The 25,890-nt window shown below is 40.5% G+C and overlaps 1 protein-coding gene across 1 annotated transcript in view; it reads left to right on the forward strand.

Annotated features, from left to right (window-relative positions):
* The window catches only part of col27a1a (collagen, type XXVII, alpha 1a), a 64,697-nt gene that overhangs the window by 30,661 nt on the left and 8,146 nt on the right, over positions 1-25,890 (forward strand). The window contains exons 10-35 of the mRNA XM_087843803.1: positions 366-410; positions 1,479-1,532; positions 2,258-2,302; positions 5,375-5,428; positions 7,337-7,381; positions 9,961-10,014; positions 10,231-10,275; positions 11,159-11,212; positions 11,575-11,628; positions 12,617-12,670; positions 12,756-12,809; positions 13,612-13,665; positions 13,823-13,867; positions 15,698-15,751; positions 15,874-15,918; positions 16,003-16,056; positions 16,149-16,202; positions 18,196-18,249; positions 18,892-18,945; positions 22,948-23,001; positions 23,207-23,251; positions 23,690-23,734; positions 23,925-23,978; positions 25,020-25,073; positions 25,524-25,577; positions 25,686-25,739. Coding sequence (XP_087699929.1) covers positions 366-410; positions 1,479-1,532; positions 2,258-2,302; positions 5,375-5,428; positions 7,337-7,381; positions 9,961-10,014; positions 10,231-10,275; positions 11,159-11,212; positions 11,575-11,628; positions 12,617-12,670; positions 12,756-12,809; positions 13,612-13,665; positions 13,823-13,867; positions 15,698-15,751; positions 15,874-15,918; positions 16,003-16,056; positions 16,149-16,202; positions 18,196-18,249; positions 18,892-18,945; positions 22,948-23,001; positions 23,207-23,251; positions 23,690-23,734; positions 23,925-23,978; positions 25,020-25,073; positions 25,524-25,577; positions 25,686-25,739 — 1,332 coding nt within the window. The remainder of the gene's footprint in view (positions 1-365; positions 411-1,478; positions 1,533-2,257; positions 2,303-5,374; positions 5,429-7,336; positions 7,382-9,960; positions 10,015-10,230; positions 10,276-11,158; positions 11,213-11,574; positions 11,629-12,616; positions 12,671-12,755; positions 12,810-13,611; positions 13,666-13,822; positions 13,868-15,697; positions 15,752-15,873; positions 15,919-16,002; positions 16,057-16,148; positions 16,203-18,195; positions 18,250-18,891; positions 18,946-22,947; positions 23,002-23,206; positions 23,252-23,689; positions 23,735-23,924; positions 23,979-25,019; positions 25,074-25,523; positions 25,578-25,685; positions 25,740-25,890) is intronic.

Here is a 25,890-nt window from a genome sequence, read left to right on the forward strand (position 1 = left end):
GGGAAAAAACATATTTGGGTAAATACTAAACAGAAGAAAATGAAAAATAAATGCCTCAGAAATTAACATAGAGATCCACTTCAGTATTTAAGCCATAGCTGCTATACAGAAATGTATGGCAGTGTATTTTTGAACAGGAGTATTTATTATTGTGTCCTGTCACCTTTCCCCTTTGGGGAGGTTTCTGTTATTTTTATAATAAACCTTACCAATTATAATATTAGGATGTATCTCTGTTGCATTGCTTTTTAAAATATTCCATTCTAAAGTTAAACCTGTAGACTTTGGTATAACCCAAATGAAGTACTTCAGGCACAGCTTCAAGTGCAGGGCTGCTAAATTAAATTCCTCTTTTTGATTTTCAGGGTTTACCTGGGCCTATAGGACCAATGGGGCCTAAAGGCGTTCGGGTAAGGAGTCAACTTTCTGCTCTACAAATGTGCTGCTCAAGCTTAGATCTGTCTAAATGACCAGTATTGATGTTTTGACAGGATCACTGAATATGCTTACTCGTCTCATGACATTTATAAAAAGAAATGCACAAAGAAGTTGCTAAATTAAGGGCTTGCTCACAAGCATTAGCATTTTGTGCTAGAAAGCTATTGTTGGATGAGCACTTACTTGAATGCAACACCAGCCAAATACTAGTATGTATGAAAGCATGCATGGCAGCAGTTGCACCAGCATCCAACACCGCACACATAAATAAACACACACTCAACTAGTGTGTGTACCACTGTTAATAGCGTGCTAAACTTAGGAGCCTTCTAGTACAAACATTGTGTTACTGTATACAGACTCTTATTCAAAGACTGGCTGTTGATAAGCCTCCTCATGCAAACCAACACCCTTTAGGCACACAAACAAAAAAACAGACGCGGGTGACACAAACTGATTTTTATGTTGCATTTCAATAAAGGTTCTTTATCAGTTTCCCTTGGCTGCTCCGAAGCCTTCCCCTGCCCCCACTGGCTGGAATTTCCTGTTTAAGCTCAGTTTGAGGCCCTGCTGTCTTAAGGAGGCATTCTAGTCCGCCTTTTGCTCACTGCACTACCTTTCTCTGTTTTCTGCTCTCTTTCCTTTGCTGACTACTACGTATTGTGTAAACTCATCTGACGCCTTGCTTCTAACTAGCACCTGAACTGTTCCTCCAGCGTTCAACTGTGGTGTTTCTGCTTGTTGTCGTCTGTGTGTGTCTCCACCATACTGACAGCCCAGTGTGATGTCCTGGCTATCTTCAGAGATCCCTGGCGTGAGGGTATGTGCCCTTGGACTACATCGTGGAAGCCAGCACCATGCAGTCCATGGGCATATACACTTGCCTCATGGCTTGGTTCTTCATGCAAGCCAACCCAGTCCGTGGTGGACCATCATCCACTGAAAACCAGCCCCAGAGCCATTAGGGTTTTTTTTCCTACTGCTTTTATACTATCCAAATACTCATCCATATTCCTCCTGTCTCCTCTTCTCTCCTTCAGGGTTTCATTGGAATCCCAGGCCTTTTTGGCCTGCCCGGTCCTGATGGCGAAAGAGTGAGTCCTTTTCAAATGTATATTTCTCTCAAGCAATCGGTAACTCAGAAAATGTACACGGTCCAGCCGAATCCAACTAATGGGCCTGCGAAAGGACAGCATTTCTTCTTCTGCATTTTGTACATTCAGCTGTCTTGTTGTTATAACACGAGAATCAGTCCCCAGCTGTCCGAGATGCTGCTGTATAAAGCTGTGTGGGAGTGTTGATGACTCATAATAAAAGCCCCTCTTTTAAGGCCTTTGAACTGCCTGAACTCACTAAGGCCTCTTACTTCTGTACAGCCATTTGCCCACTTATGACACGGTCCAGAAGGTTGCATCCGCACAGGATAGGCTGTAATCACGACTTGTACCATCTGTAGCCAGAAAGATACACATAAAGCAGAGACTATGCATAGCTCTCTTCTTCCAGCAGGCTCTTTTTCTCATTTAATAGACATATGTGCACAATGGAAGCCTAGATCTCTCATAATAGGTTAGAAAATATAGGCTAGGCTGCAGTCAGCTGCTGTTCACATCGGCTGAAGCAGGAGAGGAGACAGGCTTTTTAATAGTGTGTTTTGGGCTTGAATCAGTTCTACCCAAAAGTGCTATGTTTTGATTTTGATATGGCTTTTTACATAATGTCTGACTCTGTCTTTCATCTTTGTTTCTGTCTTCTTTTCACCCTTTCTGTTCTGCTTTCTTTTCTACTTCTGCTCTCTCTATCTTGTTTGGATTTTCAGGGTATACCCGGCGAACCAGGGAAGAGGGGCAAGATGGGTAGGCCGGTAAAGTTTTGTCTCAACATACTTTGCAGATAATCTTTCAAAAATGTGATAAATTGTGCTGGATGTGCTCATTTTGAATGTTTGCTTTGTTATGGATGCTGATTATAGCTTTTAGAACCTTAAAGTTCAGAGACAAGTTTGGGAAAAAAAAGAAAGATTTCCTGTATTTGGGTCAGATCGAAACTTTTTCTGCAAAGAATCCAACACATATGAAAATTTCATAAGGTCTGCATTTGCGTCATTCTTTCAATCGGCTAAGTATTTCCATGGCTGTTGGAAGGGTTAACTGCAGCCTGAATAGAGTGGAGTCCCACCAGCCGCATGTCGGGGTCTTGGATGTAACAAGAAAAAGGCTTTTGTTGGAGTAATGGGCTTTCGGTCCCCCCCAGCATGGAGCCAAGCCATTTGGAAGGAAGCCGCTGATTCTGTTGTGTGTGTCAGATATAGTGTTCAAAGTCAGTTTGACAGAGTGTTTTAGAAAGAGTGTGTAACCCCCAACACACACTGCTGAGATCATTCTGCAGCTGTGGCTTATTGGCTTTTCAGTAAATAAGCCATTTATTGGCCAAAACGTCTAAACACACGCAAGCGAGTGTCCACTATTGTGAGGCTTTTAGAAGTAAATGCTTATTCTGTTATTAGGCAATTGTTTAAGAAGCAGCTGCAGATACAAATTTAGCACATCAGAAGTTTGTGGGGCCTTTTGCATTTGATTTGATTGCGTTAGATTTTTTTTTGGAGTTTGTATGCATGGGTGTTCTCCTCACTTAAAGAGGCCTGCATTATAAGATAAGTTTTACAGCCATGAAAACGGCACAGGGATATAAAAATATCATTATTTTGGTCTGTTTAGTACCAATATCCATGCATTTCTTATGCATAACATCCTTAAAAGACAGCATTAAATGTACTGAAGTAAATTTAGAAATTAAGCACATTTCTGGCCTGCAAAAGCAACTGAAAGACACACACCTATCGTAATCACTGTCATCTGGTTTCAGTGCTTTTGCATGGAAAATGGAAAGCATGGACGCTTAATGAGATGATCCCTCAGAGATCATCCCTCTGCTCCCTGATGGAACAGAAGAACCACAAGAACACGAGCCAGACATTTTAATGGCCATCACCAGAGCACTTGTACTCTGTCGAGGAAGCGCACACACACACAGACGCACAGTTTGCCATCTACCAATGAGTCAAGAGCGAATATATCTAAAACCATGGAAAGCTTAAAAAGTTTCCAAAGTGCATTGCCAACATTTCTACATAACCTTTTTTTCTGTTTGGCTGTGTTTGTCTGTTGGTGGTGGTTTTCTTTATCAGGCTCATCTGTTGCAGTTCTTTTATATCAGTTCAGTATCTTGCAGTAAGTGCTGCTGTTGTTTGATCCTTTTTAAGGTTGAGGCTGATGAAAAGGGTGGTCTGACATAATGTGAAAGCAGAAATACACTAAAGGCTCACATGACTCTCCTCAAAGGCTTTTTAAGTACTTGGCAAATCCACGTTTCCCACATTTGTCCTCAGCTCATACAGCAGCGGCAACAGCTACATGATTCATCTTTCGGGTCACTGTCATCCTTCGTAGATGTGTGTTCCCCCAGCGCTCACAATTTTATTGTGCTATAAAGCAGGCTTCTGTAGCACAATGACCCTACTTTCTTCTTCTTCTTCGTTTTTAGGTAGCATGGTACTCCACCTGCTACAGAAACAATGTGCAATTACAGCAGTTAGTGCTGTTAGGATCGCCTCATTGACCTGATGCAAAGTTTCAGGAGAAACATTTAGAAAGCCTCAGTCAAAGGGATTTATTATTGTCTAAAAGTGAGGTTGAAATGGCATTTTGTTTTCAAGAAACAACCTGCAAAGGAGTTGCGTTTAGTCAGCACAATTTGCTTCTAAGTATAGACAGAGATTTAAATGCAGTATATCTAAATCATCTCCACTCTTGCAGAAATAACTGACATTTTCTGGAGCTAACAGTAATTGGCATTTTGAAACAATGCATTGAGGCCAGAATACCAGAACCTAGCCATTATGAGTCTTTCTGAATGGTTTGGTTTAAAGTGCCTTGGCTCTGTTGCTTTATGCAGATGTGGTTTCTCTGCGCTAAACCACCAACTGTTAGCAAAGCTCTGATTATCTTCCCTGTTACTGCTAAATGGACAGGGTAATTACTTGGCTTACGGTAGAACCGTAGAACAGTTGGCTACACACAGCCTACAGCTGATAGATTTAATGCTTTTAATGGAGCCATTATACTCTTATTTTGTGCATATTTCAAATTACTTTATATTTAATGCTATATTTGACTCTGTGAAATTGTTATAATTGCCGCACTATTACAGTAGCAGCACTCTTGGCTGTGCAACAGTCAGCAGTATTTGTAAAAGTGTGCTCTGTTCACTTGACTCCATGGTTAAGGCCATTCGCATTGGCATATTTCCCCCAACTACAATGCACTTCTTTTTTTTATTTGCATCAGTATTTGCACAATCAATGCAAATACAATTGCCTTGTGTGCACTAAAGTGACTGTAACTAAATATGCTTATTACAGCAGTAGATCACAAGACTTGTAGAGATGACGCTCCAGAGAACGATCATCCATCTCCAGTGATCATTATCTCTGAAGAGCTTTATACCATCTTTCAGCTTATTGGTTTGTTTTTGATTCCTTAAATGTGCTGCTTTGGTTCTCTCTCATTGCTTATCTCAATGTGTCATTTGGCCAATAAAGAAGCAACTGAAAACTTCCTGCTCAGGCTATGACAGGCTCCTTCAGTTAGTGAATCAGTGGATTTGGGGGGGTGGGGCAGATTACAGTGGGCATCACATGGCCAGAACCACTCCTATAATGAATAGTTGTGTCCCTCCATAAATGCTGGATGTGTCTATAAGGAGCTGCTCACCAAATCAATTTGAATGCTGTGTTCACATCTGCGCGTTTCCCCCAAGTTGCCCAAAAATCAGTTGTCTCTGAGCTGAACTAAAAGCAACAGGACATACATTTCTGAATACCTATGTTTGAGTTGCTGTATGTCGCCAACATTAAAGTTCCTCTCTCTGTTTTCAGGGGTTTCCTGGTGACTTTGGGGAGAGAGGACCACCTGGGCCAGATGGAGAGCCAGTATGTCACATGCTTACATACCCACACACACACACCTGATGTTTACTGTAATATTTTCACAGTGCTTGTGGCTAAATCCTCAGTTGGTCCAGCAGTTTGCCTCCGTGTTTGGGTTTTGTTTGAAGTTGTTCTTGACAAGCATCGCTATTGCATTTCATTTCGTGTCATGCCTCCAGCTGCTGTAGATCATTTTCCTTGGCACATATTTTCCAAAAAAGAAAAAGAAAAAAGAAAAACGCTGTATTAAATGTAGCTTTTCCTATTCGCCGCTTCACAGCATGAGAAGGCGATATCCAAGAATAGTAAATGATGTAATAGGATGCCATTTTGATGACTCCCCCCATTCATTAATGACGGACCAGCAAAACCCAGTCTGTGGCTTAATTCCGTCCATATGGAAGACAAATAATTGGACCGTAGCATTTCCACTATTTTTGATATTGCTACAAATTTGGGACTTCATAAGCCTGTCAGTGAAAACTCTAGAACAAAAACATAAAAAGTTCCACTTGATGCACACTGAACTACGCATAATAAAAGTGAAGTTAAGTTAACACTTCACCGCTGACTTTTCCAATGAGTCAGGCTTTTAGAGCAGGCAGCTGAACTGCTAATAAATCCTTTCTTGGACCTGACGTTTATTCTCTTCCTGAGAAAAAGACCCATCATCCAAAGTGGATTGCGCATTAGATTTATCAAATGTTATTATGAAATAATCAGTATGACAAGCTTATGGAATATATGAAAATAGATTTATATATACTTTGCTTTTTATCTATCAGTAATTTCACATGCAGAGGGAAAGTTATCATCAGTAGATATGTATAGTTTGTTATTTGTTTATGGCTAGCTGCAGTAGAGAAATGTCCTGTAGATGGATGTACCATGAGATTACCATCAACCTCCTATGAGGCCTATTGGGAAGTCATCAGATTTGCTGTGATGATGGTGTTGGTGATGGCATCATAAGTCACCAAATAAGTAATCCTTTGAAGAAAAATTACCATGGCCATGGCTAAAACAATCAACTTCATGATGGTGGTAAATAAAAGAAAATACCATTAAAACAATGACATCACCTTCTGCTTAATGTTGTCGCCTTTTGATGCCACCAGTTTTGCTGTTGCCATGTTGGTGCTTTAAAACTGGGCATCATGAGCAATAGGAAACTTGTCATTAGCTAATGAGGTTATCCAGTGCGCATACTTTATAATTTTCCATAAGTTACAAATTAAACTTTGTGTTTTCAATATAACCACCATTAAGTCATCAGGAAAGTGTTTACTGAGGTCACAGAACAAGGGAGCCAAGGTTTCTTTTCCCATAGACTTCTACACAACTGGAAGACTTTTTGCAACCAGTGGAGTCGCCCCCTGCTGGCCATTTAAAAAAAAAAAAGAAAGCAGGTCTCTTTTGCATTGGCTTCACATTTCCAAAGTTTAGTGAAAGAAACGACTTTCTTTCGCTAAACCTTTATGCTGTCTATGAATAAAAGTCAAAAATGAGTGAGATAGATTTTCTTTAACACTGAATGGGTAAACTGTGCTAACTCCTGGATATTTCACTGGGTTAAAGTAAAACCTGTTAATGGCCTTAATTAGGATACAGTCTCTGTCCTCTTGTCTTTCTTTCTTTTCTTTCTTTTTTTGAGGTTGAACCTGCATATTTGAAAAAGCCACAGTGGGACGATGGTCTCACATCCCTTTTACTTCTACCTGAGACCCCTCACACACACACAAATATGCACACACATATTCATGCACACAGCCCCCTCTCATAAGCTGCGAAGAACACTGAGCCACTCTTCTGAGCATGTTTGTTTAAAAAAAGGGCCAATAACCCATGAAACTTGCTCCTTTTCCCTCTCTCTTCATCTCACTAACTCTCTCTCTCCTCCTCTCCAACTAGGGTAACATGGGAGCCCCCGGTCCAAACGGAGTTCCTGGACTTATTGTGAGTTGTAGTTTGTGTGTTTTCTGTGCACAATCTCGGCTGCAAATGTTTAAATGAAACTGAATATACCTGCAAAACTGGAAAAAAAGGAGAAAACTTTATTAGCTGGCATTTATGTCGCCTGCCAGTTTGGTGGGAATCTAATTCATATATTTAATATAGATATTAGGTGAATGTGGATGGCTCTTAGACACCAGGGCTTTTTTCACAGTAAGTGCAAAGCCTGAATTGTGCAGTTTATATCTGCTATTTTCTCACATGAAGAACAAGGCACTCGTGTGCAGTTTATCAATCACACAGACCTTAACAGTGCATCTTGTCCTCCTCTTGAAGCACCCTTTTAATAACTATTTTTAGAACAGAGCTGCCCCCCGCCCACCCATCACCTTGCCCTCCATGCTTGCCCAGCCCGACAGCCGCATAATTGTGTATGATTATAATGTCTCCCTGGTTTCTCTTGTTGCGTCCCGTCTTCACCCATTGCTGCCACTCCTCCCGACCTATTCTAGGCCACCGGTGGTGGTAGTAGGCCTGTAATTGAAGGACTCTGATTACAGCCCTAGTCTGAGCTTTGTGTCCTCTTTATCCGTCTTATCCGTCAGCATAATGTACAGTACATAGCAGCAGGACGGAGTGCCACTACAAAGATAAAAATATACAGTCACTCTTCTCTGGGGACTCCAAAGCTGAGAAGTTTTGGGTGAAGGCTGGCAACTACTGAAGTAGAGAAAATGTCTAGACAACGACTCTCACTTAGAAATACACTCAAAATAGATAGATTGTTTCTCTTTTCTTATTTTTCCTTATATTTAACAGTTGAAAAAAACTGAACCAAATTTTATTGTGTTAAATACTGCCATTCTGAAATACAAACAAGGCCTGCTTTGATGTCATGAAGCCTCATCTGTGGCAGTTTTTCACCAGTATGATGTTTCCGTGTCTATGATGATGCTAGGAATCACTGGAGTTCATTATCAGTCTTCTCCATTCGCTGAAATCACATCTCACATCACATGTAATCACATCTCACCATCTCTGTGTTTTATTTGCAATACCCTGACTGTTTATGATGCATTTTCACTATTAGTACAAGTGCATGCTACAATGCTGTTTGACATCTCTGTGCTGTTTGGTGTGCAATAGGATGTTTTTTCAATAAGTCCCAAAAGGTTGATTCAGTTCATCTGGACATAGCGTTTTCAGTAGGAGAAACGTTTCGTCACTCATCCAAGTGACTTCTTCAGTCTCAGCTTACTGCAGGTTTCCCCGATCTTATAAAGAGTACATTTGCACAATAACTGAAACTAGCCCACTGCATGATCAATGGGCTGTGAAGTCAGTTCCTTGATCATTAATATGCAAATTTTCATGACTGAAAACGCTAGATTAACAGAATCAGTCTTTTGCGATTTACTTACCTGGATGATTGAGCATGCATCAAGACATGTTTTTATAGGGTTTCATATGTGCATAAATACAAAAACAGGCCTTTTTAGCCTTTTGCTAGCTGGTTACTGGGCAACCTTTTGGCATCTCATTGTATCATGCATAACTGAAGTTTTGAGGCTACAAATGAATCAGAATCAGAGTACGATGTTATGGTTGGGAAATAAAAATGATACGATCCCTTTGTAAGGTCTTATAGTTGTTAAAATGCAAAATCCAGGTTATAGATGCATTAGACAGATGGATTTCAATGTGTGCACAGAGCGGAGGCAAGTATTTCTCATTGCAGCATCATCCTCCAAAAACACACACAGAGACACACACAAAAATACATAAGGACCTTGCTCTTAGTGACTATTGGGTTTGAATACTTGAATACCCCAATACTGCGAATGTGCATAATTCAGTTTCAGAGTTCATTTGTGGGGAACAAAATGTGAGTGAATCTGCTGTTTTAAGAGAGCAGCTAAGTGTCAAGTGAGAGTTCAGGTAGAGTGATAATAAACAAGAATTAATTTAAATTAAGATTAATGTGTTTCTTCATGCATTTCTAGCAATTTGTGAGCAGGAAATATGCCGTTGAAATTAACATTTAAGTGTGAGACTAGAGCACTGAAACTATAGAGCAGATCTTGTTGTTTTAGAGACAGATCAGTCCAGCAGGATGTGACTTAATTATCAGGTATTAGATTCCATTAGATTAGAAGTTTGGGGGGTACCTTTTAACTCGCAATACCAAATTAAGTGAGTTGCTCCGAGGTGCAATTTTGCAGCTTATACTTGATAACATCCTCTGTCAATTATTCACTGGGGCTAATGTTTGAAACACTAAGCCAAGGCTACTCTTTGATTTAAGCTTCAGATGCACAATCTTGGCTTCTGACCACAACATCTATTCATTCTTCCCGGTGTCAGTCATATATTATCATCCATTGTTTTATGTTGTGTTTGATGTGATAGCGAGGCTGGAAGCAAGACAGTGAATTTATTCTTAATCAATCCCAAAGAGCTCTCTTATTGTATATGTGTTTTTTACATTAATGAATGGGGCCTGGGCCACATCTTTGTTCGTTATGCATGTGATATCACTATTTATTAATGTGTTTCTTGTTTATCCCATCTTCTTGCATTAGGGAGACATGGGACCTGTGGGACAGATTGGCCCGCCAGGACCTAATGGACTGAAGGTAATCTCTCACACACATATAGAGATAGAAACTGTTGCCTTCACTGTCTTATTTTTATCAGTTATTGTATATGCAATAAAACAAGAGATTTTTAAGAAGGCCTATTTTAAGCTTTTGGATTTGGATTAGTTGCCAGTTATGTGCCGTAAAGATGCACTTTTGATCAAATTTGGCTTTTGGGGTGCCTTTCAACCAGTTTGTTGGTGCTTTTTCCAGGGGGTGCCTGGAAATCCAGGAGAACCAGGACTGAAAGGTGATAAGGTGATCTGAATATTCCTGTTATTGACCTGTGTTTAAGCAGCATGTGATGGATATGTAGTCTTTTGCATCCTACCGTAGATATTTCTGTCCAGAGTTTAGACTTTAAACAGCATGCTTTCATTAGGTGTCACCTGCAAATTAACTTATATAAACTTCTGAGGATTGTTTCTATTGGTGTAGATGAGGTTTCCATATGCATATTTCTGTGAAATCTATTATGGAAGCATTTTAATTGAAAGCAGCCAGCCAAGCTATTGAAGAGAATGAAAGAAAAGTAGACAGACATTGTCCTTGAAATTTAAAACAAAAAAACACACACAGCATGAAGAGACCACTCAGCACTGATGATTTAAGGAGGCTCAACAAGCAGGCCTTTTAAGGACAGCAGTAAAATCTGGCTGCCTCTACTAAAACCAGAACAGTGCACAATACCTTAATGATGGTAAAGCACAAATAGTCAGATCTGAAAGTGACTGAAAGACCTTCATCAGAGGCCTCATGTTTGAAATTTGGTTTATTGGACACTTCTCACTTTGCATTTGTAATTACTGCAGTTACTCTTTATTACTCATTTGTTTTGTACTGGAACGGCCTGCAAAACATGTGGTTTGACAAACTGCAGCAATGCCTTTCATAATACATACTGACACCACATGGAATAGTTGGCTAATCCAGTAAATAACACTCGCTGTGTGTGGATATTCATAAAGTGCAAACTGCTAATTAGTATTGTCTGTTTAAAAAAATAAATAAAAGCTTGTATTTGGAAAAGTGGAACATTTCATTCCCCCCTAATGGTTTCCATTTTTTTCTTTTTTTCTGTCCATACCTCATCCATCCGCATCTATGTATGCGTGTTCGTCTCCTCCTCTCTCTCTGGCAGGGTGAAATTGGGATTCCTGGAGAGCAAGGGGAGATTGGATTCAAAGGAGACAAGGTACGTCACCTTTGCAACACAGTTGTGCACGCCACACATGCACACGCTCTCTATCTCCCTGTTTTCCTCAGCCACCGTACGGAACGCTACCTGCAGTACACTCGTGTTACACAGCCTTTGTCTTTGCAAAATGACTTTTCCAGATGTCTGCTGTTCAGCTTAAGGAAATTCATATGTTCTCCCTCCACACTGTGTGTAAGCAAAATTCAAATCCATCACAGAGCAGAGTGGCCCCAAGAGATAGCACAATCTTGAACAGAGAGTCATGCATGTCGAATGTCTGCTTTGCTAGAAAAGAAATGAAGCTTCTGATCCTGTCTGACTGTCTCGCTGAGTTTTTAACTTTTGTTTGTATTGGACAGGGTGTCCAGGGGGCCCCAGGTTTACCAGGCATCCGTGGGAAACCAGGACCACAGGTTAGTTCTTGTCTGGGAATGTATTAATGAAAACCAAGAATACATTTAACTGTTAAAATGTGGATAAGCAATTAGATAAGCAATAGTTTAGTTTTTTGTTTATTTGTTTGTTTGTTTGTTTTTGCCTTCATTGGTCCTTAAGCTATTTCCTTAATAGCCTTTGTGCTAACAGTTTGGCCAGAAAACAAAACTCAAGATATGTCTATTAGTTCTGCTAACAGACATACCAGTTAACTTAGCAGAAAGCTGAAAACTGCAAGCTCAGCAGTGTCAAAAGGTCCAAAATCTGCACATCGTGTAGTCTTTAATGTTTAAAGTAGTTTTTTTTCATCAACAGTAAACATAACTATTTTTATAGTGTGTTATGTCCAGGACTATTTCTTGGCCTGATGCAACAATTTCCTATCCATGAGGTTTACAAGCATCCATTAGAGTGTCCAGGAAGTCGCTGCTCTTTGCCAGGAAACTGTCACCAACATTATATCAGGTCAAGTGGCTCTATAGTGTAGTGGTTTCTATAGTTGCCTAACAAGTGAGAGATCCCTAGTCTGATCCCAGAAGGAGGCACAAACCTTTATAGGGTTGCATCAGATGTAAAAAATCTGCCAAATCAAACATGTGGAGCTACCAGCATTGCTGGTTCAGGACGTGGACAACTTGCTGAGACTTGATTGATCAGTGAGCAGTGCTTTTATACCTGTTGAGCTCATTTCAAACATAACCTGCTCCAGAAAAAATTAGGTCTTTTGCCTTGCCAATGCACCCCATTAATAAATGAACCACATTCATAAAACAGACAAACAAGTGGTAACACTGAAGTTACACGGATAAGCCCAAATCCTGCTTCGTAGTACAGGACTCAGCTGCTGGCTGTGCCAAATGCACAGACATTTGCAAATGTCACTGATCCTCTCATCTCATTTTCAGCATGATTTTTTTTTTTATTTCTTATCACATCCAACTGTTTCAAAGTCTTTCTTTTTTACAGGGAAAGCCAGGAGAGAAAGGTCCCGATGGTACCCCCGGACCTCCGGGCCCTGAGGTTTGTATTTACTCCTTTGTTGTTGCATTTGATGTCTGTATTTCACAGACAGAATAATAATCAATGCCCTTTTTAATCTTGATAGGGTTTTCCTGGTGACATGGGACCACCAGGAGAGAACGGCCTTGAAGGACCAAAGGTTAGTAAAATCATGATCTAAGCTAAGCAGTCCCTAAACTAACTCATGATTCAAAACAGGGACAGAACTTGGCTGGTGCTCCACAGCAACACTGGGAGAGATACGGTGGCTCTTGGGCTAAATTATAATGCCAACCCCCTAATATTTACATGATGATAATGTTTTTATATTTTTTTTTAAGTAGGTGTAATACCACTGCCGTATTTTAGTTTTGAGCGTTACTTTTGCTTATACTTGATCATAAACTAAACATCATCTGGAGAAAGTTTCAGTAGATGATAGCATTTATTGGGGCGATCGTGGCTCAAGAGTTGGGAGTTCGCCTTGTAATCGGAAGGTTGCCGGTTCGAGCCCCGGCTTGGACAGTCTAGGTTGTTGTGTCCTTGGGCAAGACACTTCATCCGTTGCCTACTGGTGGTGGTCGGAGGGCCCGGTGGCGCCAGTGTCTGGCAGCCTCGCCTCTGTCAGTGCACCCTAGGGTGGCTGTGGCTACAATGTAGTTTGCCATCACCAGTGTGTGAATGGGTGGATGACTGGTTGTGTAAAGCGCTTTGGGATCCTTAGGGACAAGTGAAGCGCTATACAAATACAGGCCAAGGAACTGTCCGATAACACCGGAGTCATGAGGATTCATCCTCTGGGGCCCATTGTTGTCTGTCTCAAATTTTTATGGCTGTCCATCCAATATAACTAACAGACCCGTATCATTTTCCCCATAACAGTGCTGCTACTGTGGCTCAAAACACATATGTAAATGCTACAATTACTTTTACAATTGTTTTACTGTTTTTTACCCATCAAGGGAAAACCAGGGGCTAGAGGTTTACCAGGCCCACGAGGGATCCCTGGCTTGGAGGTAAGACTCTCAGACGCCACCCACATAAGAATGACCCAACTGTGCCTGACAGGCATTCAAAGATTTATGGCACAATGAATTTTATTTATTTTTTGCTAAGGAACAGTTAATGTCCCTTAACATAAGCCATGCTAAGATCAATATCATCTGTTTCCAGGGAGACGAGGGCCCTATTGGACCACCGGGCCTAACAGGACTCGAGGTGAGTTATTGGTTAAACACCTGCTCTTATGAAAATAGAGGATACGAGAGAAAGATAGTCAGGTCTCATGTAGGCCAAAAAACAAGGCTCATTATTTTCCACCAGAGTATCGTAAGTTAGAATAACACAATGTGCGCATGTTTGATCAGTGAAAAACAAGGGCTATAATTGCCTGTTTCTGTAGTTGTATCGTATAATTTAGCATGTTTGTCTAAATTGTATCCCATGCAGAAGCATCCTATTTCTATCTGTGGTAAGCTCCTCACCAAAGATAGAGGGAGGGGAAGGGACAGAGCTATCACTTAGACTGTGAAAAGCATTGCAATGTGAGGCTAAATTTGTCCCCAAGCTTGACAATCAACTAAATTAATACTTGCTGTTTAAATTAGCGTGGTGTTTGCACCCCAGGGTTAAACTTTTACTACAGAGTAGACAGTAACCTAACCACAAAGACAGAAAGAGCTATACAAGATCAATATGTGGCTTGCTTTAAATCATGAGTTACTCCTTTTAATTCTCAGCCAGCTCCATCGTACGTATTTTAACTTCACTGCTTTAGCTTTATGCATGCGCAACATTTGCTGTGCCACAGTTAGAGATCATATGAACGGTGATAAAGTAGGCTCTCTTTGTGGGTTTTTCTTGCTTTGGACAAGTCAGAAGTCTTGTGTTCTGTGTCTTACACAGCCTCCTGTAGCCTCAGGAGATTTTACTCATGGTGCATGCAATTCTTGATCATGGCCACTAGGGGGCAATAATTGCCATCACCATGTTTATAGGTTGAACGATTTATAGGTGTCATAAAATGCTTGAAGACAGTAATGGGCCACTGCAGAAACATAACATTTGTGATTGTGATTATTAAAATATTTTTGAAATGACTGAAATTTTTAAAAATTATTTTCAGAATAAATATTTGGTCAAGCTTACGCTTCACAGCCAAACAAACTCAGATGCTACCTAAGTAATTGTCATCCCATCCTTTCTTCCACTCATCTGCACTTTCTTTCAGCCTAACTTCCTCCACACTCACCCTCCTCCCACACACTCGCCTGCATCAGACTCTAACCTCCTTTATGTGCTCCTTTCGAGGGGAAGCGCCGTACGACTCCTCCGGGAGTTGTGATTGATCTCTGGCCAGGTGCCGCAGGTCCTCCTACTCCTCCACCTCATCAGCTAGCTGTCTTTCAGCTTCAGCACAGACTGACACTCTGCCTCTGTGTCACTGCATTAGCCTCTCTCTTTTTTGTCCTCTCCCTCATCTTCTCATTTGCTCTTCATTTGTCTCTCTCTCTGCACAATGAATGATCTTCCTCTAATCTAAAAAAGATGATAAGAAGAATTCTTGGAAATCTCTAATTAACTGCAAGAATCTGCCTTCACCCTTTGTATCTTAGAGCCTTATCCAGCACTGCGTTGTAAAAGCAGCTGAGCAAACCTGAGTAAAACTTTGGTACCATTGAGTCACTCAATCAAGAACTATGGCTCAGGTGTTCCTGACCTGAAGGTGGTACTACCAGTAAAAAAGTCGTCTCCCCCCCTTACCTTCACCCACCTTAACCCCAGGAGTGACTGTCTGTGCAAGAGGAGCATTAGTCATTCTCTCACTCATTTTACAGCTCGCCAAAATGTACTGTCAGCAATACCTGTAAACCGTACTGCATATGTGCGTGCACGGTGAACCGACTGTTTCCCGCTTCTCTCCTCAAGCTGTCATCTTACAGGAAAAAGATCCTTTATCCTTGCTGAGAATCTGGGATTAACATTAATGATGCGTTCACTGGCAAGTACATCCCTCATTATTCATCATCCTGTGCTAAAATCTTTCAGGGTAGAATGGGCAGGCAAGGATTCCCTGGGATACTCGGTACAGAGGGAGTTAAGGTGAAAAAAAAAACCCACTTTTATTTATGATTTTGTTTTTATTGCTTTTTTGGCCAAATATATTGAAGAACATTCAATTCATTATTCTAATCTTTTAAGTAATTGCATATTTCTCTCTGCAGGGAGAGCCCGGCATCACTGGAAAAGTTGGACCCATGGGAGAGAGAGTAAGAAACCCTTGGCGGCTTGGCTGCTTTTTGCCAATTCATTAATTCAAACATCTATTAATTCATCCATTCAACATGTTTCAGGGCTTGGTGGGCTTCATTGGACCTGTGGGAGAGGTGGGACTGGCAGGAGAGAAGGTAATAATTTGCGTTTTTTTCCCCATGAATTTATTTCAATAGTCTTTACAAGATCACGTTGAAGAGAAAACACTGGACTTGTGCAATTTTAGGGAGATCGAGGGGAGATGGGCCTTCCTGGACCACCTGGAGAAAAGGGACCAACGGTAAGACAGAATGACAGCTAGAGTGTGGAGGGCTTTCACACTGAGAAAGAATGACGTTTGAGTCTGTTAAAACGTGACCTTAAGATTACATTTCCAAAGAAGGTATCTTGTCTTTGTTAAAAATCCTAAGAAATGGTCATTTTAGATTAAACTGTGTCTGTTATTCCCATGGGAATATAGTGCTGTGAGGGATTAAGCACACATGTACCACAAGAATATGACAGAATATGTTGGGGGGGGGGGGTTTTCCTCAAAGCACAGCTCAGTCGTCACAGTTCAGGCAGCTTTAAACCCTGTATTCTAAGCAGTGGTTTGGCAATTGACAAGAGGGCTTTAACTGGGGAACAAAGCTTGTAATATTCATTCAAACAAAGTTGGAAATAATTCCAGTGAATCCGTTGTGATATTTTACCTCTGTGATGGTATTAATGGTCAGAAAAGTGCTGACAGTCCTGCTGGAAACTTTTCAAAAGAAAACACAAAAATAGAAAGAGGATATTGGGTTTTTTTTCGGACATCACTTGATAATTTCCTTACCGTCTGCAGGACCTCTGAGTAATTCCTTCAGTGTTGTGCACTTTCCTTTACCCCAGGGGTGTCAAACATACAGACCGCAGGCCAGAACAGGCCCGCCAAAGGAATCCAGTCTGAACCAATGTAGGATTTTGCAGAGTTTAAACGTTACTACAGTAGCCTTTCTTTATAATGACAGTGGAGTGAGACAGTCACTGGGGAAATGGCCGGTTTATTCATTTTCAGTGATTGTAGTCCATTATATTAAAAGAAAGGGTAACATTTAGAGATTTTTTTTTTTTTTTTTATAGTTTGTTATGCAATGGTTTCACTGGCCTGGCACGCTTGAGATCACATTGGTCTGTATGTGGCCCAGGAACTAAAATTAGTCTGACATCTCTGCTCAGTGGTTAGTACTGTCGCCTCAGGTCCTAAGTTCAAAATGCCATCGAAAATATCACAAGATAAACTCTCCTAAAGGGATTTGACTGAGGTGCCGGCTTAGAGCTCCACACAGTGGCTGCACGCTGCTCTGAATACTGAGGATGCGTTGAGCGTTGAGAGGAAGATCAATAAAGGATAACTTAGCTTAACCTGCTCTTTCAAACAGAGTTCGTCGACTCTTTATCGTGTAGGGTCTTTTACGGACTTGTCTAATGTATGCGACTTGCCGGAGTGGATAAGAATTTAGTCATCATTGTTGCTCAAGCAGAGAAGGTTTTCCTGCTGGCTGACAGCCAGTTAGATTTCTCAGAGGACTTCACCACACACACACATACTCACTCACAAGGAAGTTCTGTGTTGGCCAGCTACAAAACAGAAACAGACCCTCTGGAAAAGTCTGCATCATACAATGTGAGGGGAGCTGACCAGCAGACATCTATAGTCACTAACAGAGTGCTCATACTGTAGGCTTCTTTGTTTTATTCCTGCATGACATCAGAACCGCCTACTGTGCTATAAGTTTGTGTATTGGATAGATTTTTATTGCACTCGGCTGTCTTGAGTAGTTCTGACTGAAGTACTCCCCATTATATAGTTATGCTTTTACAAATGGCCTGGCCAAAAACGAGCTACTATAAAAAAAAATGTAAAAAGAAGAGAGAAAAGCAGCCAAAAGTAGTATGTTTTCCTACATAAAATCATCACCTCATGCTGTCTATTTTCTTTCTGTTCCGCTTTCTCTTTCATCGTTACATAAAACGTCTTTTCCAGCAGACAGAGCTTTTCTCCAGATGTATGTTTGAACTACCAATGAGGGTGTGAAAGACGGACAATTTATTGCCTCAAACACATCTCAGTGCAATTTGGAGAATGAGTTTGGCCTTTATGTCAACACCTTTCTGCTTAAATAAACTTGCTTTGTAATAGGTGAAAGTGTCAGAATATCATCATTTTGTGTTGTTTTTGTGTTTTTTCCTGACGTGTATCAGTTGTAATCGATGTACTGAGTTTATGTTTATCTATGTTTGCACACCAGGGTCACCCGGGGGGACCGGGTGAGGCCGGACCTACTGGACCACAAGGAAGACCAGTGAGTCACCATCCTTTTGCATATTTTGCACTTTCTTTTTACTCATTCATAGTTGTATATGATCCTCTCTAATCATAGTGATGACAGTGAGTGGTTACTAACAATAGTAAGTGTCTGTTTCATAGACATTTAAAATATTAATCAATTAACTTTTTCTTTTTTTTAAAGTATTTTAATTTCATTCGTAGATTATATTTTAAGTAATTTTAATAACCCACATTCTGTAGGTTTCTCTGAGCATTATAAAACCTGGCAACCTCCCGTCGAATGTGCATTACCCTCCTGTCAGTCAAAAGCCCAACACCTATAACCAATTAGAAGCTTCCCCTGCCCCCCGTTCTTTGCCGTGGCCGGCTTTGACAGAGCGGGCCAATCATTGGTTGAAGGCAGGGGCCACTGAGCCACCAAAACAAATATAAATATGGGGGATTTGGGGTGCAGCAGGACAGGATTCCAGAGCAGACCCTTTAATTGGTGTGAGTGACAGATCTAACAACAAACCCTATAGTGTGCTCCCGAGGTCAGGCTGCCCTGCAAGGTCAACAGCCAGGGGGCTCTGTGGTCTGTCAGTGTAAACCTTTGTTTTATCTCTGTCCCTCCCCCTTGTTTTCTCTTTATCCCCCATTTTCCTTTGTTTATCAGGGCCCTCCTGGAACGACTGGGCCAACTGGTACCAGAGGGCCTAAAGGCTTGCGGGTAAGTCGAAAGGTTCACGTGAGTTTAGTTGGGGTTTTTTTTTTCTTTGCAGCTTAGGTGTTGACTGGCGTTCTGCAGTCACTGTGTCACAGATCCCAGCCTTGAGAACAGATCATAGACTTGGCAGAAGAGTGTGTATATACACCATTTTTTGTTTTGCGTATCCTCTGCTGTGTGTTTATAGGAGATCTGTGCTACTGCTTTCAGAGCTGTTTGGTGAATAAGGTGAAGTGATGTGTGGCAGGATCTGAGCTGATGTTATAGATGTTTTAAAGGACGTGGGTGCTTCTGCACACATATGCAGTTTCAAAGTTGAAGAATTAATGTTTTAGCCTTTTTTTTGCGGGGGGGGGGGGGGGGGGGAGCGAACTCATTATGAGCACTAGAAGAGCTCTGGTGATGTAAACCAAATGCTCTTTTCTTCATTCCATAGAAATGGAACAATAACTGGTGGTTATGGGAACGAGTCATTGTTAGTCCAACATCACTTCTGTTGTGGTTGGAAAATGGGATCTGGCTTTTGTTGCTCATCTGGAAGCTGCTTGCAGATAAATATAGTAAACCAGGGAAGCAGGGTTTATGTTAATGATTAACTAAGATTGGATTGAATTATTCTGCTTTAATAGCAAACTCACACATCACTCACAAATGCCACTGCTGAGGCTTTATAATATGACCCGTGACTAAGGGAGTAATTCCCCTGTAATTAAATAGAATTTCAATGGATTTTATTTGAAATTACACTAAAAACACTAGAATAAGTAACAATATTTAAGTACTGCATAAGCAATTATTAGTAGTGCGCAATTTCATGCTAAGTTTGCAGAAAAAGAAACAATATTTCATCATCTTACATCATAAACACGCTCTACTTATCATGGTGGAGGCCACATTATGGAGTGGATTAATCTTGCCTTTTTACATCACTTTATTTAATATTCATTATGTTGATGTGTATGATGGATGTTGTCTTATTATATTATTCAATTCTACTGTAACCATAAAATGATGGAGCAAAGTCTAACTTAATTTTTGGTCTTTCACAATTACTGTGTAAGCAAAACGTTCAAGCTTCCAGGCAGTTTGCAGGAAAGGAGACACGCCTTTCCTGCAAACTACATGGAAGTTAAACCACTTCATAATACAGTCTGTGCCCCAAAAACTATTGTGTGCTTACAATGTAAGATAGGGAAATATTGTTTGTTTTTCCACAAAATTACCAAGAAATGACTTATGCAGTGCATGAAATTACTTTCCATGAATAATTTCCTTTTCTATGAAATTCCTGAATTTACTTAAAACTACTCCTGCACTACCTAAAATTACTTACCGATTACTTAAATTTACTGTTTCTTTGTCTCCTTAAAAACCTACTTGTTGCCCTCCTATTCTTTCCCCCTTGTTCGCCCTTTTTCTCCATTTTTAAAAAAATCTCATTATTAGATTTTTGATTTATTTTTTATTTTTTGAAACCTCGTGTAAATACATTAGCATTATAAATGGCACTTATGAAGTTAATACTTATAAAGTGATAGCAGCAGCGAGTTACATTATTTTACACTGCTTAGTACTCTAGAGGAAGTTAGAGCACCTGTGTTTTTTTTCTCTGTTACGACCTGTTTAACACTTCCCCAGTGTTGTGGCACCAAACTCTTTGCAAATAGACTTCAGATAATTAGCAGACACAGATAATGCCAGTAACAACACTGCGATTTCTTCAATTTCAGCGTTGCGGGAACAATAAAAAACACATAAAACCCCAGAGTGCTTTCTTGAAAGACGATAACCAGGCAAACAGGGACTAAGACCTGAAATAGTATCTGGATAAATACCATCAAGAGAAATTTCAATCCTCAATAATTGATGTTGCTCATAAAATCTGACATCTGGAACACCATGAAGCAAATAAATTCTTGAAGTCCCACTTAAACATCTGCTTTCAGGTGCAATAATAATGAATCCTGAGTAAGATAATGAGGACAATTTCTATAATTATGTTTACGGTGACTTTTACTTCACAGTTGTGAATGTACCTCAGTTTTAGCCCCTTTTTAGTTAGGGAACTTTTTACTTCTTTGGGTCCAATGAGCCAGCTGGAAAGTGGCGTAAAAAAAGCATTGAGCTTCTTCATCTGAAGAATCTATGGGAGATGGGCCTGGCCACGCTCTAAAATCTCAAGTTGTGTTTTCAGTTATTACTAATGTCAGCAGCTTCCACTGCCAATAAATCTGCCTGCTGCTACATGACTTAGTACACTGGGTCTTCCAAGACTAGAAACCTGAGCGTAGCAAGCCAGGAGTTACTCTCTCACAGACTCTGTTAGCAGCTGTGATCTTATGTGTGCGACCGCAGACACTCATATCTCACCCCCGCTGTCTAAATGCGCACAACCTCAGTCCCAGCAACAGTTTTTAAAATAAAAAGCTTTTAGTGTATTCAGCATTCACCACGTTTAATGAAGCAAGTAAACACAAACTGATTGGCACGATAAAGTCCGAGCTGACACAAGCAATTTAATGTTCCCGTTGGACAGAAGAAAATGAAGTAAGGCTGTTTTGTAACAGCTCTGTATCAAAGACTTTGTCACGCTTGGATAAAGCATCTTAGTGTGAAATGAGACTGCATACAACTACCATTTGAACAGCATATGTGTTTTAGATTTTCCCTACTTGGATTGAAGCACGAGGCCTTGTGAACTGTGACATCTGGCTCTGCTGAGACTGTTTTCTGACAGGCATATATTGTGGAAACACAAAAGAGGGAGATAAAACTGCACGCCAACATCAGCCTATAGGGCGTCAGTGCCACTGCTGTCGTTTTCTGTGTCTGTTTTTATTTTCTAGTTTAAAAAAAGAAGAAAAACTTCTCCAGTAAAACTTGCGGATGTCAGCTACAAAGAGTCACCCAATCACGTTTTGCCTCTAATAACTCCTCATGACTTCTAATCACTAGAAATCCTCTGCTAATGTTTTCCATACTGAAGAGTCATCTCATCATCCCTCCCTCTTGGCACCATCCAAGACGGCCAGTTCATATAGATGCTGACTCTTTTGGTGTGGTTAATCAAGTTTTAGGCATAAATATGTTTTCTGTGCCGAGATAGAATAAAATATTTTCCGTACATGTCAGCTAATTAGTCTATGTAAACGTAACCAGTGGGTAGCAGGTACCCCAGACAGGAATGTTAATGAGCGGTGCTCATCCAGCTCCATGTATAATAGGCTTATAGCACTTCAGCTAGCGTTGTTCTGCATGGGCCAAACTCCCACTGTGCCCAGTCATCAATCACTCTCACAACAAGGCCTCCTTTGTGAGGCTGTCATGTTATAGGCTTTTTGATTTCCACTCTAAAATATTTCAATTATCCTGAGAAAGGGGCAGTTAAACGCTCACTCTTTATAGCCACCGAGATCCGATCACCCCGACTGACCCGTGTGGTGTCACACAGTCACAGCCAGTGAGCATCTTCTCGATATTAGTGAGCCAGTATCTTCCACAGCGCTGACAACAGATATGGTTTGGATGCAGGTGCAGAGCAGATGGACTGTGCTGGTATACTGCCTGGTTCCTATTTATTTTCACTACTCACAGGACTAGCAGGCCTTTTAGTAGATTTACAATGATTATCTTTGACAGGTGGATACAAGTAAAGTAAAGAGACAGCTGTTCTAAAAATGTGTGTGTTTAAGTGTGAGCAGTATGCATATGTGCATGCCCTGACTTGTAATTGAAATAATGCGTCTTATAGATGAGTGACCCTCAGTGCCATCAGTGAGAATATACAGCAAAGTAGCTAGTTTTACATGAAGCCTCTGTGCACATGTACATACATTAACTATAAGCACACAGATATATTTATTTTTGATATTTCCCTGATAAATGCAGGACACTGTAAGTGTTGGTGTCAAACTGTACAGAGATGTTTGTTTACAGTATGTTGTGGATTTCTGGCAGTATTACAGTGACCTCTGTTGGTGAAGTGACAGCTGTCTTGTGTTTCAGGGAGCGAAAGGGCCTGACGGTCCAGCTGGAGAGATTGGATTAGAGGGCCAGAAGGTAAGGATGCTGGGATATACTTTTATCAAATCACGCAGACACAATTCAGAAAAAAAGCATATAAGAGAACAAAATTGCCAAATAAGCAACAATCAGCACAAAAAATAGCTACACATCTTCTTTTTTCCATTCTGAAACCTGGAAATATGAAATAAACTGATGTGTCTGGACAGTTGCTAGCGCTCATCCTTCTTCCTTTCTGCAGGGTTCTGATGGTCCTCCAGGAAAATTAGGTTTCCCTGGACCGCAGGTAAAGCTCCTGCGGTACCTTTCTGATTTTCCACTTCTTCCTCTCATGTACTTTTTTGGTGCTTATGTTCCTCCCGAGGAGTGAGACGTCAGCATAATTTAGAGGACATACATGATACCGACAGTGTGGAGACCCACAGTCTGTGGCCTAGATTTACATATATGACAACTTATTGTTCATTTTATTTGATTTTTTTTGTTTGTTTTGAGACTTTGAGACTTATCTGAGCAGCTGTTGCAGTACCTTGTAGTGATCTTTATTTATAGTAATGGTTGTAAATGCAACATGATAGGAATCAGTGTAATAGATTTCACAAAGATACACTTTTTTGTATGGATAGACAGGCAAATAACATATCGTATGTGTTATTACATCATCAAGTTTATAAATATGCACTGTAGAACCATTTTGTTTTAATTCTTTTTTATGTCTTTCCAGGGAAAGCAAGGAGAACCAGGAGAAACTGGACCTAAAGGATTTTCTGTAAGTTCATTATAATCATACATGTGAATGTTGAACAAATACAACTGAGGAAGATTAGATGAAGTCATGAAACTCCACTCTCTCTATTTTATAGTTGCTGATGTCATTTTCTGAATATACTGTATCTGACATCACGCCTGAAATGCAGTGCTATTCTTTTGATTTTTAAATGGGATTTGTCAATTTTCAGGGTATCCAGGGGCCTTCTGGATCTCCAGGGGACAAGGGAATAGCGGGCGAGCCAGTATGAACCTCTTCCATCTTCTCAAATATGTCTCTTGGATTCCTTCATCATCTTTACACCTTTCCTGTTTTGATATCTCCGACCATCCACAGTCTCTTTCCTTCCTTTTCAGTCTTTTGCAGTATTTTCATTGCAGCTCATCAAACTTCCTCTCCCTTCTTCTGAGAGTTTTAATATTAATAATTCCTTTTTGGTAGAGTAGTTCACTCTGCCCAGCCCTGTTAGCTCCCATAAGCCAGGAGCTAGTTTATGAGACATTTTTGAGTGCCTATTAAAAATATATTTGCCTGTATTAAATGTTTCCTCTGGCGTAGCCAGAGAATTGTCTCATTCTTTGCACATCTGTTCTGTAGTGACAAAAAACAAGATTGATCTTTGAAAAAGAAACTCCGCATTTATAGAAGCGCTAAACTGCTGAACTTGCAGGGAAGTAGACGTGATTGCTATTGCTATAATAGATCCAGTCTTTACTTTAAAAGATTTGCTCTCCTTCTTGTGGCTTTGTTTTATTGAACAGCGGGACAGGCAGAGCACAAATAGAGGCTCAGAAATGTGTCTGTTTGCATGCATACTGACTTTCCCGCAGCAGCACTGGAGACCCCATCCCTCTTTGTTTTCATTAATATGACAGAGTTACAGGCTGATATTCTCCTGTTTCCTGTTTAAGTAGAAAACTGATCACTAACATAATTTCTCTTGCTGTATACTTCACAGAGCAGAGAAAAATCGTATTTTCCATTCATTCTTCGTAATTATGTTTTTTGTGCTGCAGTCTTGTAGCTAGAAGGTCTGCAATGTACCCTGACATTATTTATGAAGTTTTTGTGCCAAAGCATCAGCATTTAAGAAGTAGGATCGGTGACACAATTAGTCTTTGCATTCAGAGCCAAACTGGGTACTGCAAGCTTACTGATTTATCTGCCACTGGCACACTCACAGTAAACATCAGCGAGATTTTCCTTTTTCTTTTTCTTTCTGTGCACATGACAATCTAGTTGATTTTAATTAGGCTGAAACATCTCTATTTCTCTTGTCATTTAGGGACCGGCAGGGCCACGTGGGACTATCGGACCTTTGGGGGAGACTGGTCAAAAGGTGAGAGACCTCGCTTACAGACAAGCGTGCATTCATATTCCACATGCAAAAGGTTGCGCTATTTATTTGCATGCACAAAAAGGGTGTTGTGAAAACTAAATGAATAAATATGTGGCATCTGTTCCTCATCCTACCCCAGTGGATCAATAACGCTCTCTAATTTAACCAATCTGGCCGATTTAATCAGTCAGCTACATAACAAGGGGTCTTTTTTTTCCCCTCTCTCTCGCCACTGTCTTTTGCCAATACATACACAAAAGTTGAGCTATTATTCATATGAAATGTCAAAGAGTCATCTGCTGTTTTCCTCTCATCTTCATCATCTTCTTTTTTTTTTTTGAACATAAAAAGACAATCTGCACAACTCTTTTATTTCTTGTCTTTGGTAATGAGCTGTTATTGTGGCACATTTCCGCACTGCATTTGCCAACACTTCTGTGTATTTTCAAGGGTCCTCCAGGAAAAGTGGGTGAACCAGGACTGCCAGGCGAGCCAGGGGAGAAGGTGAGAGAATAATATTGTTGTAGTTTTAGCTGGGCATGCTCTATGTTTTTACTCTGTAGTGGTAAACAGGATATCAAAGTTTAAGAGCTATCTGTGTTTATGTGTCAGGGAGCCATTGGACTTCCTGGGAATATCGGAGAGCAGGGACTAATAGGACAGCGGGTATGTTTATCTGAATTATGTTGTACAGTCTTCTTTGTTCTTGTTTCTTTCATAAGCATAATATATTTATATATTTATATATTTGTGTGTGTGTGTGTGTGTGTGTGTGTGTGTGTGTGTGTGTGTGTGTGTGTGTGTGTGTGTGTGTGTG

This window comes from Neolamprologus brichardi, chromosome 7, assembly GCF_056152115.1.
Source record: "Neolamprologus brichardi isolate AB-2024 chromosome 7, ASM5615211v1, whole genome shotgun sequence".
Taxonomy (NCBI): Eukaryota; Metazoa; Chordata; class Actinopteri; order Cichliformes; family Cichlidae; genus Neolamprologus; species Neolamprologus brichardi.